General features: G+C 29.9%; 1 protein-coding gene across 2 annotated transcripts in view; it reads left to right on the top strand.

Moving 5' to 3' along the window:
- Nucleotides 1-19,008, top strand: part of Atf3 (Activating transcription factor 3) — a 27,584-nt gene continuing 8,576 nt past the window's right edge. The window contains exons 1-2 of one of the 2 annotated variants that reach the window (XM_083095022.1): nt 1-188; nt 18,650-18,934. In XM_083095022.1, the coding sequence (XP_082951148.1) occupies nt 18,682-18,934 (253 nt within the window). In that variant the 5' untranslated portion in view covers nt 1-188; nt 18,650-18,681. The remainder of the gene's footprint in view (nt 189-18,649; nt 18,935-19,008) is intronic. The other variant, XM_083095024.1, reaches the window with a different exon arrangement.

Below are 19,008 nucleotides of genomic sequence, written 5' to 3' on the forward strand. Positions count from 1 at the left end.
GCGACGCGGTGACGGCGCGGGCTAAATATAGCCGGTATATATCTAGGCCGGTCGCGACCGCGAATTATCCACAGTCGCGCGCCGGCGGCCGACGAAAGAGGACTGGTGGATTACGAGCAGACGGAGAAATTGGTGCGTGCGCAGTGCGCGGAGTGTGGACGGCACCGGGACACAGGACGCTGCTAAAGGTAAGCGCAAAGTCGGCATCGCCAGAAAAAATGACTTGAAAAAATCGGAACACCCAGAAGATAAATAGTTAGGTGCTGTCATGGCAAATTCAGAGCACGTGTTTTGTTTACGTAATAAATATTTGCAATAAACGCGCCTGGTTCGGCTATTCTCGGTTCGTACGGCTACGCGATCGCGTCTGAAACTGGCAGATCGATTGCCGAATTGTTGCTTCGGGATTTCTGGTGAGCTGCAAATTTCGGGCGAGAGCGCACGGTCAGAATGGTGTGAAATGCGCATTGTACGGCGTGACGTTGCGCACGCGAAGCGACAACTCGCCGAAGCGCGCGCATTCGATAACGTCGCGCGATCTGTAGAGAGTACATTCGTTTTTATTTAATTGCATTCTCTACAATTCTTTCTTCTTTCTTCAAAGCTTCAAGTTATTTTACCTTTAATACAGAACGCGTAAGTGAGAAGAAAATAAATAAATCTAGAGTTTGTCCTTCGGTACAAGTGCGTTTTTGTGTTGTGTCATTGAATAACAAATTGTAATATATTGAAAATAGTGATCGGTAAAAGATCCGTCTTTTTAACTGTATAGTTTTACATTTTTGCAGTTAAAATTAAGTATATAAAAAAACAAAAATAAGGGGAAACTGAAAATGCAACTGAAAGAAGAGAATTTGGAAAATTTCCAATTAATATTATATTTTATATCAACGAATTATATTATTGTTAGAAAGTTGTCAGTGTAAATAAATAATTAAGCAATTAAATATTAACCGCAATTATTATAAATGATAGAAAGGCGCAACAGTCATTTCAAATCTACGCGCGAGATATCGAGATCACAGAATTGTATTCGATATATCGTGACCTGAGAGACATAGCGGCGATATATTACGTCTTGATGTTATACATTTGATAAAGTCATTACGTATTGGATTGACATAACGCTCTCAAGATCGTTCGTATAGGTTATACTTTTGCATGATTTTTTGCAATTTGTTTTTGTGCGAAATAATAAATTTTTTTCAAGAAGAGTTTTTCGAGCGGAATTTGCGTATTCAAATCGCGAAAAGTCAAGTTGAAGTACTTTGACGTTGCCAAATAAATCGATCGCAACTGCAATTTGGATTGATTTACGTGGGCTTTATCGTCGCGAGTTTGCAATTGCTCAAGGTCACGACGCAACAAAGTAGAACTTCGCTGCCATCATAGTTGCAATGTTGCCACAAGAGCTCGTGAGAGAATACACGTTAATCACACATCTTGTGTATACTCGCTCCTATTCGCTAGGAAAATATTTGAAGAATAGGATTTTAAAAATTTGTTTGTTTCATTTTTTAAGTATGGTTCACATTAATCCAATTTTTGCAAAAATATATCTGCTCATAGTTTTTTAGACATGTCATGATGTTATTTGTTCATCATTATAATTGAAGTTTTTTCGAAATTGTCTTAAATTCTTTTTTTAATGAATTTTTGTATAATACCTTTTTTATTTTTTATTTTTTATTTTTTTTATAATAAATAATTTTTTATTTTTATATTTTTTTTATAATAAACAATTTATTACATCCATACGAAGTTTACTTGAAGCATTTCTTTTTTTTAAATATGGATTTAAGATGATTTGAAAATTATCTCTATAAGATGGAAGAAATGTATTCTCTAACATATAATAATATTGCTCTTTTATAATGATATAATGTCATTATTTTATTATCACACACATACTAGAATGCAAAATACAATTTCAAAAAAGAACGTATATAAAATATATTAATTATAAAAATCTACATTTATTCGTATTTTTCATTTTTCTAACTTTATCTTTATAAGAAAATATTTTCCAATTATATGATTAATATTTGATTCTTATATTGAAAACTATATTTTCCGCAATGAAAGTTATTTTCTACATCTTGTAACGAATATCAATAATTAAATATACCAATTTATGATTTGGGTCAAAAATTTAGTTTTCGAGGAAAATATTATTTTATAAGGAATTATAAGGATTATATTAGTTGTTTTTTGTAACTTATTATATATATATATATTATATAAATTTATATGTTTTGTTACATTCTATACATATAAATTATACATATATTATTGATCTTTTCCTTTTTTATCTTACATTTATCTTTCATTGTCTCTGAACTTTTGAGCGAGTTCTTTCTACAAACTAATGCTCGCTAAAGAGAAGTGGGACGAGGCACTCTTGTATATTGTGTACTCCACTCATGAATATGAATGCGCAATCGTCCATGTCTATGCGCGTCTTTGAAGTTAATCATCTATTATCGCATTTACAAGATACACGTAGTTGCAATGAACGGATGAACGAACGAAGGAAAGAGTGGCAGCCGCGTGATTTGTGTGTAGTTAGCCCGGAATAAATTATTTCGGAATTTAGAGCATCCGAAAATAATTTGTTTGTGAGAAAGAGAGAGAGAGAGAGAGAGACTCTCATTCGCATGTTTATTTCATATCGACATAACATATGATAAAGTTCTCAATTTCGCAAACTACGCATGGTCTTCCATTTAAATATCAAATACATAAGATAAGATGAATGTGTCGGATACTTGATTGGGCTAATCAATGTCTTTTCATTAGAACTTTTATCTAAAATAAATAAATCCGAGAGATAAAAAGAGAGTGAAATACATTTATTATAATTAATAATATATAATAGTATAATGCACATAATTATTTCATGTAAAACTATTATTATCTATTATTATAATTAATAATATATAACATATAATATAGTAGGATTATATAAGAAATAATTAATACGATATTGCATTATATATTTATATATGAGATATATATATATAGTCGTACACACACACAACACACACATTAGGACAGTTATTTATAATTATTCTCCTTGAGGAAATTATTTATTTATACATATGTGCATCTACACATGTATTTTTTCGTGAGCCAGTTCAATTTTTATCTTGCTCTTCTATCTGCCTCTTTGAATGTCAAATATGCATGTATAATAATTCGGAAATAATCTAGTGCTTTATATATACGTACGTTTTATCAAAATAACGCGATGATAGCGTTATCGTGGATCTTTCGATGAAATGAATGAATCGGGATGGGCACATATAACGCCTCGTAAAAACCATCATTACTAAATTATACGATAGACGATAGACGAATACCACTTTGACTTTCGATATACGATATACTTGCGAAATTATCGGATAAAATCTCGTGAATGGAAGTGCTAAAAATGCGGCATCGATTTTACATCAAATTTTCTTGCAAAACGTACGTATATGTGTAAGAAAGAGTATAAATTTAGAAATAGAAATATATATAGAAATTTAAAAGGCATATTATCGAGGCATGTATTATATGTATTTCTGAATTTAAAGAAATAGAAGTAAAAAGTTAAAATAATAATGTCTATTGATACAAGTTTAAATTAAAATTTTTTTTTTCTACGTGTTTTATTTAAAATTACTTTTAAAGAAATATTTTTTTTATCTCTGCAATACTACAAAAATTAAATTATTCTGAAAATCAAGGACTTAAAAGTGAAGAAAATTGGAGAATTATAGAAAAAATTGGCAAATTTTTGTAGCACCTCTTTTATTACATTGCTGAACATTTTGGCATTAAATTGCATGTCTCTGATGTTTGCTTTCGTTTGCAAACTTCCTCCGGCGTTGATAACCTTTGCAGAATAATAATCTTATCTCGTGCATTTGCTATGCAAAGTTATGAAGGTAACAACCTCGCAAAGATGGTACCATTCGCTATTATTGTTAGAAAATTGAAGACAGCGTGTGAGGACAATAACATTTCTTAAAGAATCTCAAAGAATTTCGATTAATTATTTTGATTATTAATTGTTTATAAATATATTGAATGTTGCTTAATACCTATATTATATTGCAGTTGTTTTATGTAGTTTTGGTGTTATGTTACTTGCGTCGCGCGAACGAACGCCAAGTTGGCGCCAGGTCGCCCATATATCGATGCTGTAATAAACTGATTACTCTAGCGATATTAAGCGAGATTATCAAAGTGCTATCGAATCGCCGCACGAATATCTTTTTTTATGTCAAATATAAATGAGATCCAATATATCGTATAAACGTGCGCACACACGTCAAATTATAATATTTGATGTCACATAAAATAATATCAGACTTATGTAACAATGTAATTTAAAAAAAAAAAGAAATAAAGGCATTACGGAGAAATAAAAAGATTATGTTTAAAAATTAAAAAAGAATGATAAGAAAGAAAAATCAATTTGTTACGAAGATTAACAATCTTCCAAACATTAAATATTTTTATTCAATTAATTCTTTATTTATAATTTTATTAAAATTTTAGTATTTTTATTAATTTTTTTATAGTAGTTTTATTAAAATTTATTAAAATTTTAGTTCCACTATAAATTAAGCAAACTGTAGTTTTATTACATGTTGCTACACTTTTTAAGCTCTTAATTGACGTTATTTAAATTTAATCACCGCGATTGCATAATTTGTTAAAATTTTTTAGGCAATTTGATTCTTCTGATATCATTTTTTAATTTTAATTGAGGACAAATTTGCATTGTTGAATGTAGACAAACACTTGTGTAAAGTATGTGCTCCCCGGAGCATGCAAGAAATGTTTCTGTTCCGTTTTATGCGAGAAGCATGGATATAATCATCGTGCGTCTTAAATCATACGCTTCGCCTTTGCTAATAGACGGCTATTTTCTCCCATACTCAATAATTTTTGTCGCCTGAATGAGATGTTAGACGTGTTTTAAACATAGATTGCAGATACTTATTTATTCTAGAGCGAGTCTTTTATGAACAAAGTCTAGATTAACAAGTTACGAAATAAGTGATCATTTTCGAACATTATTTTAATATTAATTTTAATATTACAATTATATTTTACATAATATATATATTTTGGAATTTTTAAAATTGAAACATTGATAGGATTAAGAGACTTAAAAGAAATAAAAATACCTCGGTTTAAAATTTTTTTTCTTTTTTAGATCTAACATAAAATCATTTTCGAATGTATTCTTGAATCTTGTAATATTTTATCGTGGAAAATGAACATGTATAAATTGATTGTATGTACGCGTAAAATCATTTATCATTAATGATTGCAAATAAGATTGGTATCAATCTAATGGCGTATACGAGTAATATTACGCGATAAAATCGCGATCGTAACAATATATACAGACCGATACGTTTGTTTAACGCGTGCATCATGCGGCGGAGGCGTTTATCTGTGCATACGTAAGGTAAACTTCCCCTTCTCTCTCCCTCCCTTCTTTTCTCGAAGGAGTTGTATACCCATTTCTTTCTCTCACTGTGTTGTATTAGCATTTTAAATTCAATCGCGAGACATTGACGCCCTTGAGCGCTAATGGACTCTTTCTTTCTCCCCCTTCTGCCATTCTGTCTCCTGCCATCGCGTCTCGGTTTCCTCTCTCTTTTCCTCCACTTACGAATCCAGTTATATCATCGCGACTTTGTTGTAAGGCGAGTGGCTCGTCGTTGATAAATAGGCTGCCGTTTCTTTAATCCCTATTTTTATTTCTTAATACACCGCGAAATCCTAAATTTAACTCTAACCCGCTTTTTAAAAAATATACAGGATGCTTCAAGAGAAATATGGAACGTTCAAGAATTATCATCCATCTTTTCCGAGTTTTTTCGATCACTTTTCAGAGTAAATATATGAAACGGAAAACTCGTATTCTTTTAGTGAAAAATGAAACAGTTTTATTCTTGTCGGAAATCTTGAAAGAACAAAGATCTAGATATGTTTAGTTCATTTTTATTTTCTGTATAATTTTGTTTTCATATTTGTTTAATTTATTAGGATAAGATGTTTTATAAAAATTATTTATTTTTCTCATTTATATATAATTTATTGCTTAAAATGAATTTATATATTTTATTTATTTTGTTATTTATATTTTTATTTTATTTTCTATCACTTTATTGTTATTTAGATTTTTATTTTATTTTCTATCACAAGTTGTCGATTTTAAAATACTTTAAATTGATTCTATTTAATCAGGAATTGTACATGCATTCCAATCATTTCGCTATTATATTAGAAAATCTTAGAACCATGACAATGCAGTTAAGTTTTACGATCATTTGTAAATCTTTCTGCATATTCCTTGGAGCCGAGTTATCTCACAAATTCGCGCCCGTATACCGGGTCTTTATGAAAAAGAAGGGAGATGCGGGCTCTTGGGGTCTTGATCCCTCATTAATCGTCTCTATTAAAGTTTCGTCTTTCATGTCAGTTTCTCCGAAATGTCAGCCATTTTCTCGATTCGAAATTGTCGTCGATAGATCAGATATGACCGGCGAGGCTCGCAATTATGACTAATTAGCTTATAATTCGTGAAACGACTATAAGGACATGTACAATAGAAGCTCGATTATTTGAACGCTATTTATTTGAATATTTGATCACTTTCAAGCAGTGTGAAACATTGATTATATGAATGATATTATTTTATAGAGACACTAATGGAACACTCTAAGTAACGTTCGAATAATCAAGGCTCTACTGTAAATTGTGTTTAAAGCGATCGGTAATAGAAACGTCGATCCGCAAAATATATATCTTATGTTGGTGGATCATCCGGCGTTGTTGCTCGAAAAACACCAAGCTTGCACCCACCTGCGTCGTTTTCCACCCACGCGACGTTTCTGAATCGCTTCATTTTCACCTTTACGCATATAAAGAAGCTCGATATCACATCGTCATACAAATGCAATGTTTTATCTTAAAAAATATTTTTCTATACCATTTTACAAAATATTTTAATTCATGTAGTTTTATTGCGTGTAAAATTTGAATGATATTTGTTTTATTCGAATGTGAATGATATTTTATCATACACGAAATTATATTTTCAGTTTTAGATAGAGAAATGTATAGTTAAAATCTTAAATAAATATGTATTTATTTTATATTATTATTAATATCTGTTATTAATATCTTTTATTTTATATCTACTATTATAACAATTACATATTTAAAATATATGTATAAGTAAGAGAGAAAAAGAGAATACATAAATGTTTATAGAGAATATACATATAGAATAGGAGAATGAGAATATATAAATGATTGCATAAAATATCTATATAGGTGGCATTTACATGTTATGATATGTTATGACACACACACACACACATATATACACACACATTTGTACATTTAAATTAGCAATAAAACGAGTGAGAAATGGGTGAAGGAAATCATGTGTTTTGCAGCTTGGTGAAAATTCCTGAAAATATTACTTCTCGTCAGAAAATGATTTTATGAACATGTGTGTACGCACAATGCCATTAACGAAAATGTAAACTCGTTTCGGTGATTTCCCTTCTCTCTCTCTCTCTCTCTCTCTCTCTCTCTCTCCATCTCTTAATTAGTAGCGATAAAGTCATTGAGAGTCTTACATTTATCATTCACAACAGAAATAAAATTCTATGATGATTCTATGTATGATTTTTTATCTTTATGAATAGAAGTACATGCCGAATAATAAATAATTGTCAATTTTTTATAAACGTAATTCCAAGAAGAACATTTTTAATAAAGGACCCCGCGGAATCTTTATGGAAAATGGCTTTTGATCAAATGTTTCGAAACTTTGCAAAAAGATAGTTTTCAACATGTAGATTAAAAGTGTCCATGGGCATGAAGCTCTAAAAATTCGAAATTTTCAGCTACAGCCATCCAAAGTGGTAGATTTTTGAATTTCTGCAGCATATTCCGAAGTTCGGCAACGGTAGCTTATCTTAGTTGGGTGAGGTTTTACAAAAAAGTAGTAAATACAAAAGTTTTGTAGAAACAAAAAAAGCAGAAAAGCAAAAAAAGAAACAAAAAAAGTAACTCTGCCATTGACAGTTCCAAGCCTGTATTTAAAAAGAGGAGGATAAAATAACAAATACATGTATATATTTTCAATCTGTCACACACACACACACACACAACAATTAAGGCAGTCTACTTAGCACAAAAAATCATAAATCAGATAGTCTTGATAATTCTCATGCTTCCTACATGCCTATGTTTCTTAAACTTTGAGGACTTATAACTTTCACTTTCCCCAACGTAAAAAGCTTTTCATAGGGTGTTTTGGGAAGCTCTCGACCGCAACTATTCAAATATGCAATCAAAAAAGTGCGAAGCTCTAGCCCAAAAATCAACCTTATTGGTTCAAACTCCTTCAAAAATCTACCACTTTGAATGGCTGTAACTGAAAATCTCGAATTTTTAGAGCTTCATGCCCATGGACACTTTTAATCTACATGTTGAGAACTATCTTTTGGCAAAGTTTCGAAACATTTGACCGAAAGCCATTTTCCATAAGGATTCCGCAGGGTCCTTTGATTCAATAAGTTTAACTTCCAATTTTTAATTTACTTTTTAAACTTGATTTCGTTTTTAATTTTTTATTTAATTTTAATTTAATCTTTCAATTCAATTTTAATTCAATTTTAATATCTAGTTTTTAATAATCGCGAACTAAAATTATTCATAGTTGACAATAGCAATTGTGAAAAGAGATAACATGTTAAAAAAAACAAAGGAGAATTAAATCATTTGTATCCGTAATGTTTTTGTTAAATTTGATAGAAAAAATTACATACATATTTAATAAAAGTCTGTATTGTTTGTGAATAATAAATCGTAATAGAATGTCTTCCATAGACGATGACCGCGCGTTTAGTCGCAAGGACACAAGGATGAGCACGTAAAGGTGTAAACAGAGGCGTGGGGAAATACGCAGGACGCACGAGTACACTAGTACTCGGGCGTTCGTCCACGAGCATAGACAGGAAGCATAAATTTCATCGCAAACGCTAAACAACGCGAGTGAGAGGCTACGACACAACATAACATGCGTGCTTTTGTGCGTGCTACGTTTTTTTTACGCTCCCAACTTTGTACGAATAAAATATCTGCGCGAGTCTGCGAGCATAAATTCCGTAAGTCCGAAAGAATGACATTTCAACGATATTGTAAATCGATAAAACAATAAATAAAATTGTTCTAATTAAATACATAAAATAGATCCAACTTTTAATTAATAATTATCTAAGTGTCCTTAAAGTAAAGAAATAATTTCCCGAATTTGTAATTAATAATTATTCAAGTTAAAATTCTGTCGAATAAATAAAACTAAATTCCTAAATAAATGAATTTGTAAATTTTTAATTGTAGTAAACATTCAAACTTAAATTCTTTTTCCTTCTTTTATATAAATAGAAATTCAAAATTGTTTAATTGTTATTATTTTGCTGGGCGAGTAAAAAATTACTAATTCATCAAAGTCAATTTATTACTATCCAAAATTAACATGAGATTCCAATCTGCAAGAGCAGAAATGCCACAAATTAGGGTGTCACGGTTTGCTAATAAAAAGGACAGTATTTTGTCGTAATTAAAGCGGTATAATTGGGACAGATAGCGTCGCGCCTCGTCTTTCATCAGGTCTTTGTGTATATTGTTTGCTTTTCTCTTTACCTCCATTTGAAGGGAGAGCGAAAATAATCCTGTCCTCTTTTAAAGTGCGACATGAATTCCGCTTAATCGCACGTACCGCCAATTTTCGTACATCACGACGGATATAAAGGACTGACGCACGGTTTCTATCTTATAATCTCATGATCCCGAAATTTATACACGCATTTATACACTCTAAATATATATTATAAAGATTTACAAAACTATCTACATTAGAAAAGCTCTATTTTAAGAAAATTTTTGAAAAAAAAATTCTCTTAAAAATCTGAGTCTATTAAATTTGTGAAAGATAAATCCTTTATTAAATTTATTAAAAAATTAAAAATCTCAATAGAACTTTCACATATAATTATTATAATAACAGATTTTTTATATAATATAGACTAATATAGAAAATATTACTATTAATACACATATTAAAAATAGACATACTTTTTTCTGTGTTCTTTCCGTAATTTTAATAGATTTCAGTTATCATAAATGTTGACATCTAGTTAAGAAATTGTTATTGAAAATCACGCTTTTCTTGATCAAGTTTTGGAAAATAAAATACATAATAAGGTTTATTGTTTATTTAATTTAATGTGGATTTTATTCAAATCAAATTTTAACCCAAAGCTTATTCTTCTCCTTGTACACTCGACCTCGAGGTTTGAGCTATTCCTTTTTCCAATCGCAAATTTTCACGTTACGTACAGCATATATTCTCGAAAAATTTCGCCTCTCCCGAAACGGGATTTATATTTTTAGAAAGTACTTTGCAAGATACCGCGTAATAACGCGTGTAATTCCCCCGAGGGGAGAGGCAATGACCTTTCGAACTCTTTTCTCACTCGCGCAAGCAATTGTCCTCTCTGACAGGTTCGTGCTTTATCGCCTTTTTCGTAAGACAAGAAACGTGTTTTGCCTCGTTTTTTTCTCCCATCTTAGTCGTAGAAAGTAGATTTTCATAGAATTTTAATATAATTGTTATATTGAAGATATATTTTCTTAAAAATAATTGCAATTACTTTTTATGAATATTTGTATTATTATTACATTATTTCTTATTATTTTTTATAATTTATATATTTTTATATTATATTTTTGTCACATATATATAATATGTATATATTTTTACATTATAATTATTCTTTTATTATTTTTATATTTGTATTATCATACTCAATAATCATACTCGCGTAATTATATTCATTGTATTAAAAGATTTTCCGTCAATAAAATAATAATAATGCAAAAAATAATTTTTTGCATTGCAATGGCATAAATTGATTATGATGGCATATTCGGCGAAATTTTATATGGGGAAATACGTAGTGACAAACATCGCGATAAAAGCTTCAAGAGATTATGTCTATCGATCGCGGCGTGCTTGTGTAAGATACACAGTCGGTTCGCCCGCATATATGCGAGGAGAGATAAATATATCCTATAAATCTATCTTATTATCTTGATTCAACTCTGTCTTGGCAATAAATAAATAGCGAATATCCATCATTTGCTATGACAAATTTTAAACAATTATCTATTAATAATCTATTTTTTCATTTTTTTTAGCTTATTTTTATAACACTCAGTTTCATGTTTATTTAAAAAAATAAACATTTCTTTTTTAAATATATATTGTTACAAATAATTTTATTAATATTATTCTAAATAATTTCATTAATATTTCAATAATATATTATATTATTATAAAAAATTTTTACTTGTAAAAAAATAAATTTTATAAATTATTTTGACAATTTGACAGAGATTTGCCCGGATTTTTTAACATTCTCAAGGTGAATCTGTGTACTTTTCGAAGCGAGAATAAAGTCTCTGTTCGGATTATCGATTTTTACATGTTTATTTTTGGGTGGACATCTTTAAAATAGACGGCAGGCGGAAATTTGCTACAGTCTACATCCGCGTTTTATGCGAAAGAGGCAAAAACAACGTTGGCCGTCATCATAAATTGATGTTCGTAAAACTGACTTTTACTTCCACGACTTCCACAAGATTTCAATAGGAAATCGAGTCGCCTCCTCCACAAAATCTCACTATATACTATCTCGAAACTTCTTTGACAGTCCGCTATATATATAGAGTTATAGTTATTTACGAAAGAGAAGAAGAAATTAATTCATTTTAAAATAAAATATTTCAAATATATTTGATCCTACAAAATTGTATTGAATATTAAATGATACGTTCACGTATTTATTTAATTGGATATATTAGATTTTATCAATCTTCAAGCTTTTTCTTTTAATTTTTTTTTAAGCAATTAAAATTTAAATGAAAATTTCCTTTAAATTTAAGAAAACAGACGAAATCTTTTTTCTTAAATATTCTAATATTCTTGCCTCTCGCGTAACTTGGGCACATTTTACAGAATTCTATACGAACGTATTATATCTGAGAAACATATAACGATGATCTTGGATCGTGTGCTGATCGGTTCACTAACCTCAGCCGTCCAAAATATGTACATATATATGCTGTCAAGTTCCGCGTTCTATATTGCGATATGTAATTATTCTAAAGTCTGCACTCGAGATCGCACACACGTAACGTGCGGTACAATCTCGTCGTCGGAATTAGGCCGCCCACGTTCACTCGTCGTCGACACCGAAAAAGCGCGATAAAAGCTTTCGGTGGCCAGATGGGCACCAGTTGCGCAAGCTCTCTCTTTCTCTCTCTCTTTTGCTCTCTTCAATTTTATTTTATTTTTCTTTCCTTTTTCGCGAAAAACGCGAATGCAATTCAAAATGATACGTTATTTAAACATTGACAAATTTATATAATAATATTGAGGTTATATTTAAATTTATATAATATAATTTATTGAAGTAAAGAATTATTTTTTATTTAAAAAAAATCATAATTTAACCATAATTTAATTTAAAGAAAATTATATATTTGCTGCTAATTTTATCTCAATTCAATTTTATTTTAAATATTGTAAATGTTTTATTTTTTTCTTTACTATTAATACAAATTATAAATTTTTATAATTCATAATATAAAAAATTAAATTAAAATTAAATTAATATTAAAATTAAAAAATTAATTTGTTTAATTTTTAGAGGGAAAGACGTACAAGAAAAAATTGCAGAATATTTACTTACAACAAAAGATATATAGATGATATATTTTTATCTTTCTAAATCGGATTATGAGAAGAAGGAAAAAGAGAAGAGGATAATTTCATATCATAGTGTGAGATTTGGGACCAGAAATGCGGGAAACACGTGTTCCTCTGAGGGGATCTCCTCTTGCGAGGTTCTCTCTCTCTTTCTCTTTCTGTCTCTCTTTCTCTTTGGGAAAAGATTAATTACTGTCTACTTAGTATATATAAGAGAGGGGATGATGTTGGGATTGAGATTGGGCGCATTGCGAGGATTCCAAGAATTAGATACCGTCCGCTTCTCAGAAACGAGGCGAGACACAACATGAAAAAAATATATATATATTTATACGTATGTATATATATTTTTATAAATATAATTTGAAAGGAGGAGGCTATTGATGCATAAATAATCACGATGTTTCTCCAAGAGACATTTGAAATGAGAATCAATACCATATTTTTTTATATAAATAATACTTTATATAAAAAATTAGGAAAAGTCTGTAATAAAGAATAATGCCGTAAAATGTATCTTAAATTGTACAAAATATGCAGGCGACCGAATATATTAAACACAAGTATTATAAATCCTAGTTTAGTAGTTTTATGAGATAAGAAATCCTAGGTAGAGAGAAAATCGTGCGAATATACCGACGTGACCGTGCCATACGTCAAAATCAAACGACTTCTATTTATAAGTTTAACGGCGGGCTAAGCCAGCGGCGGTTTCTATCGGACACCTGTTCCCATTCAAACAAACGGGAAAGGCGACCGATTATTATTTCAAACTGCAATACCGCCAGTAAACTCCAGACACCGTCGTCTGCAAATCTTTGTCACCTTATATCATCTTTCAACACAATCAGAAATCTGTACAAATACTAAACTGTAGAACTAGGATTTATAAATATGCGTAGAGCTCTTATTTTAAATATAGTTTGCGTGACTAAAATTAATATTTTATTAGACGGAATATTCAGAGACGCGACTAGCGATGTTATGTCCATTGTATTCCGTATTATTCTTAAAAAAATCATTTTTTTCCATTTTATACCGTTTCGAAATTTTCGTAAATATGTTATGCCGAAATAATTATTTTCATCATTTTTTTGTTAAAAAAATTCTAAAGTATTGAGGATACACATTTGATCCGATTATTATTAGAATCTTTCAAATATCTAAAACACTTATATGAATTTTAATTATCTCAAGTATATTTAAAATTATAAATTTAAAAATATTTATAAATAATACCAAAATTGCACATACACGTGCATATACATACATAATTATATATACATATATATAATTTCTGGAATATAAATAGGCAAAAATTAAAAAAAATTGTGGGTTCAAATATTTAAAATATTTAATATATATTTATATTCAAAGTATCTTCTCTTGAAATATATATATTAAAAATTTCTCTATTTTAGTTTTTAGTAATTTTTAGTTAAGAATGGTACACTGTTAGAAAATTGCATATTCGACTTTGACTGCCATTAAAAGAGAGAAGAGAAAGAGAAAGCACAAAAGTGTTTGCTCGAGCTCTTGTTCCTTTCGAGCACATCCTACGTTTACCACCTCGACACATATAGGTCATTGGGTATGTTGGGGACCGAGGGGATCCTTTGTCACGCGCATATATGGACCCCGCAAGATCTCAAGTCTGAGGAAGTCGTTTCTTCTTTTTCATTCTCTTATTTTCTTTTTTTCGGCTCGTGAGTATAAGAAAAAGATGGAGGTAGAAGAAGGAGACACCATAGAAGGCCAAGAAGGAGGAGAAAGAGGAGGAGTCGCAAGGGCATTAGGCCCGACCGAATACGGAACGATAAAATTCTTACGAAATACTCGCATGCAGAGAGCGAAAGGAAAGAGAGCGATTCTCCTTCTTTGCGATTAAGTAACTTGCGATTGCTAGTTGAAAGAATTTATGTACTTTAAAAAATTCAACCACTGAAATTAAGTAATGTCATTGAATATCTTGTGACTTTTTTTTTGTAATTTTCCCTGCAATTTATTATTACAAGATAATAGGCAATTTATTATCACAAGGTAATAGGCATCAATTTTTGTTTAAAAACTTTATTTAGATAATATTTTCGAGGAAATAGTGCTAATTCTTTTCGAAATGCTAAAATTTTAAACTAATTTATGATATTTTTTTTCGGTTTTATTCTTTTAACTCAATGTTAAAAAATAAATAAAAATATAAAGTCAAAATATATTTTAGTTATATTACAGATATTATGTTATATATTTAGTTATATTACATATATTCTATATTAGAATATCAATACTAAATACATTTGTTTATTTAAGTGAAATCGGTTGCTACAAAAGCAATAGAATAGCTTGATAGAAAACCGAGAATCCTTTCTGAAAGAATTGTTAGCAAGTGCTATATGACTAGCTACATCGCGAAATCACCACGTGTTCGCGCTTCGGAGAAAATATGTATCTCTTAATACTATCTTTAATGATTTATTTACGGAGATAAAATAGCGCTATGAGTACCGGCGCGATTGAGAGGAATGTAACGAATTGAGGTCGAAGCAAAGTGGAAGACGCGAGGATAAGCGAAGAGAAGCGCAAGATGTGTAAGAGAGAAAGAAAGAGTGTTAAGAGTGTTGAAGATGCTGAAAGAGACATACATATATGTAAGCATTAGTTGAATCGCGTTATATAATTTAGCAAGAGATTTTAAAGTTACGTTTCCATAAAAAATTCATATAGACTGTTTTAATTTCTAGTAAATTTTAAAACATCCCTCTTATCCGATATAATATTTTTTAATGTATAGAAAAATATATAATTACATATGTATGTGTATATATCCATAATATCATGTTATAAAAGTGATTTAAAGATAATTATTAAAGAGCACATATTATATTTCTCAGATATATTTTTAAAAATATTGATCATTATATGTATATCTATTGTCATAAATTCATTGTTTTGTACAAAATTGTTTACTATATGAATAATCAATACTTTCTTTCCGTGAAACTTTAGATAAAGCATTTTCAAGATAATAAAGAAATTTTTCATTTGCCGTAATTATGGAATCAGGAATTATTTTATAATATTTTTCTGATGTAATAGCTTAATTTTGCAAAAAATTGTCGCGGAAAATACAAACAAAGTGGAATTTTATCATGATGGCAGGTTTCTTGTGTGTAATCGATACATAAGGATCTCAATACTCAAGAGTATAAATTGGATTTAAATTTATTCACGATCAGTATATCTCCGTTCGAAGTCAGTGATCACGATTCATTACCGCTATCTGATAGGATAAGGTTAATCAATGATTTATAAGACGCGAGACCATGAAAGTGACGGGGCGACCAATCGTTATTAAGTACAAAAATTGATAGTAATTGAAATCAATCTCTCAAATTCTGAGTCAAACACAATTAAAAATATTATACTCGCAATTTTAATTTTTTATTATTGTATCATATACTATATTATAAAAAAATTATGCTTTATGATTTCATTATAGTTACATAGTTTGATTGTTAAAGTTATAAGTGTAAAATGTTTAACATCATAAATAAATATAAGTAAAAAAAATTTATAAATAATATATAACATTATATATTAATATAATAATAATTTAACATCGAAATTTAAACTTTATTTAAAAATATATTAAAAACTTTTTAATTTTTGGAATGGCAGTCTAAATTTGCAGATTCCAGTTTTCTTTCATGTTTTCGTCAGTCGAAATGTATGGATTACGTAATTCTCATCAATGGTCCGCGCTCGTAAAAATATCGAAGTATAATGAACACTGGTGTATCCGGTGCGTTGCTGAAAAATGCGGTGAGAAAACTCACTGTGGGTGGGCAAGCAAGCGAACAAGTGAGAACTAAAAGGTTGTCAATCCCTGTCAAGAATAATTTTGATAGATGCGTTCACTAGAGACTTAGCCAACGCCACCAAATAGAGAAACAGTTCATTTTTTAGCGTACAACTGCTGCCGGAAGTACAATACAAAGAAATACGGCATGCGCATATGTAAAACTTTAAAACCTCATTTAGGAGAAATAAATATTTGAAAAATGTGAATACATTATACACAATTGAATACCTATATTTATATTTTATTTATATAATTATAGCTTATAACTTTTTATATAATTTATCACCTTTAAAAATTATTTTATAAATATTAGTTATAATTAAATTCTCTCATGTGTATAATTTGATTTTAAAAAATGCTCTAAAAAAATGTGCACATTTGAAAAAAATTAAATGCTTTTAGTTTCATCTAGAAAACACTTACTATTTAATAATCACAAATTTTTAATATTAAACGAACATTAAAGAGTGATAAATGTGTAAAAAAATATTAGTTTATTAAATTATTAATTTAAGATATTATAATATTAATTTGTCAAATTATTAAATAAATGTAAGCTGTGATTTTAATAGGTATTGAACAAAATTTGCAGAATTTTCATAACATCGATTGAGACGAGATCGTCTTCCTATATCTCGTTATCGGCAGTTTGATTGTACAGGTGTTGAATCGACTCGTCTTGTTGACGGGTGCATCGATCATTGATAGATTGTGAAGGTCGCGATTACAAGGATAAGGATTAGCAATTTCTAATATAACTATGATAATCATCGTTCTCTGCCAGGAAAGGGACAAAAATAAATATTATAAGGAAATTCCAATCTCTCAAGATGACGAAGATCATTATCTTATTCATAATCTTTAATTTTTGGTTTCAATAAACTAAGATTGCAATTATAATGCGACAATATTCATTCAAAACAGACATGAAAAGCGAATTTTTCGCGGAATGATTAAATTAATTATGATCATAATTATAATATAATTCTAAAATATAATTATAAATATATATATATAATATAAAATATAATTATAAAATAATAATTGATTATAAGTATATAGCTATGGAAAAATATAATATTTAATGAGATAAAAAATTATTCTTACAATTGTGGTAAATTCATTTATTGTCGCTTGAACGAAATGGTCAGGATGTGTGAATTTTTCGATAATGCAAAATAAGATTGCAATTTTCCATATATGTGCATTTTTGTGATAGTGTCTCTCAAAATCGCGTAACTCTGTGGACATTCCGTGTGACATAGTATAACAAGATTCGTGCCAATCTTTCTCAGGAATTCCGGAGAGGCGAGTCTCGCGGAATAAACTGATAGAGAACGACATCCTTGATTGCGGTTTTCGCAGAATAATTTATTTCGAGAACTCGCGCAGGGGGATTTCTCTCAGCTTATAATTACACACCACACACAGGAATGCCCGAACTTTAGGCTTGTTTGTGATGATTTTTGTATCAATTTTTCTCTTTTTTTATGAATATACACACATTTACTTTATTCTATATATAATCACATTGCTTCAATAATATATGCGTTGGATTTAATTCTCCATCAATTTTTCATCTTTTTTAATCTTTATACTACAATTTTTTCAATTTTACTTATTATTATTTTTCAGATTGAAGTTAAAGTTAAAAAGTCTTTGAAATATTTTATAATTATATTTAATATACTTAATCAGTTCAGTTAGACTTAAATAAATATAATGATGTCAAATCCACGCGTTTCAAAAAATTCTCAATCATCTTTAATTACTTAAGTTTTTCTGACAACTATACTTTTTTAATTTATTAAAAAATTAATTAAAAAAATCTAACTTTATCCCCGAAATATCCAATTACATTTAGCATGCTTTTAGGCTTAATTAGCTTTGCTTGTTTCACGCAACGATCTCACTGCTCGTGTTTCCAGGTTAGATAAATGGTGAAAGCCTAGCGTAAGCCATGTACAATCTGAACGTGAACGTGAATCCCAGCCCGACCGGGGCTGCGGGTCTTCTCGGTGTCACGGCGGCGGCAGCCGAGGTCACGCCAAGGACACCGGAAATCGTAAACTCGCTGATCGCCATGACCAATCCCTTCGAGGGCTACGGCAGCGGTAACGAGAAGGGCATGCGGGATCGCACGGACTCGACTAGTAGTGGCGAGCCGAGCCCGCCCAGCGTCCAGCACACCTGTAGTCAGCTTATCAAGGAAGGTGAGTAGTAAAGATGACACGCACGACATTTATATTGTACCGCATAAATAGATTTATATATGTAAAAAAAAGTT

Source organism: Camponotus vicinus, unplaced genomic scaffold (genome assembly GCF_025532165.1).
Source record: "Camponotus vicinus isolate PSW18456_S1 unplaced genomic scaffold, iyCamVici1.0 SCAF_3, whole genome shotgun sequence".
Lineage (NCBI taxonomy): Eukaryota > Metazoa > Arthropoda > Insecta > Hymenoptera > Formicidae > Camponotus > Camponotus vicinus.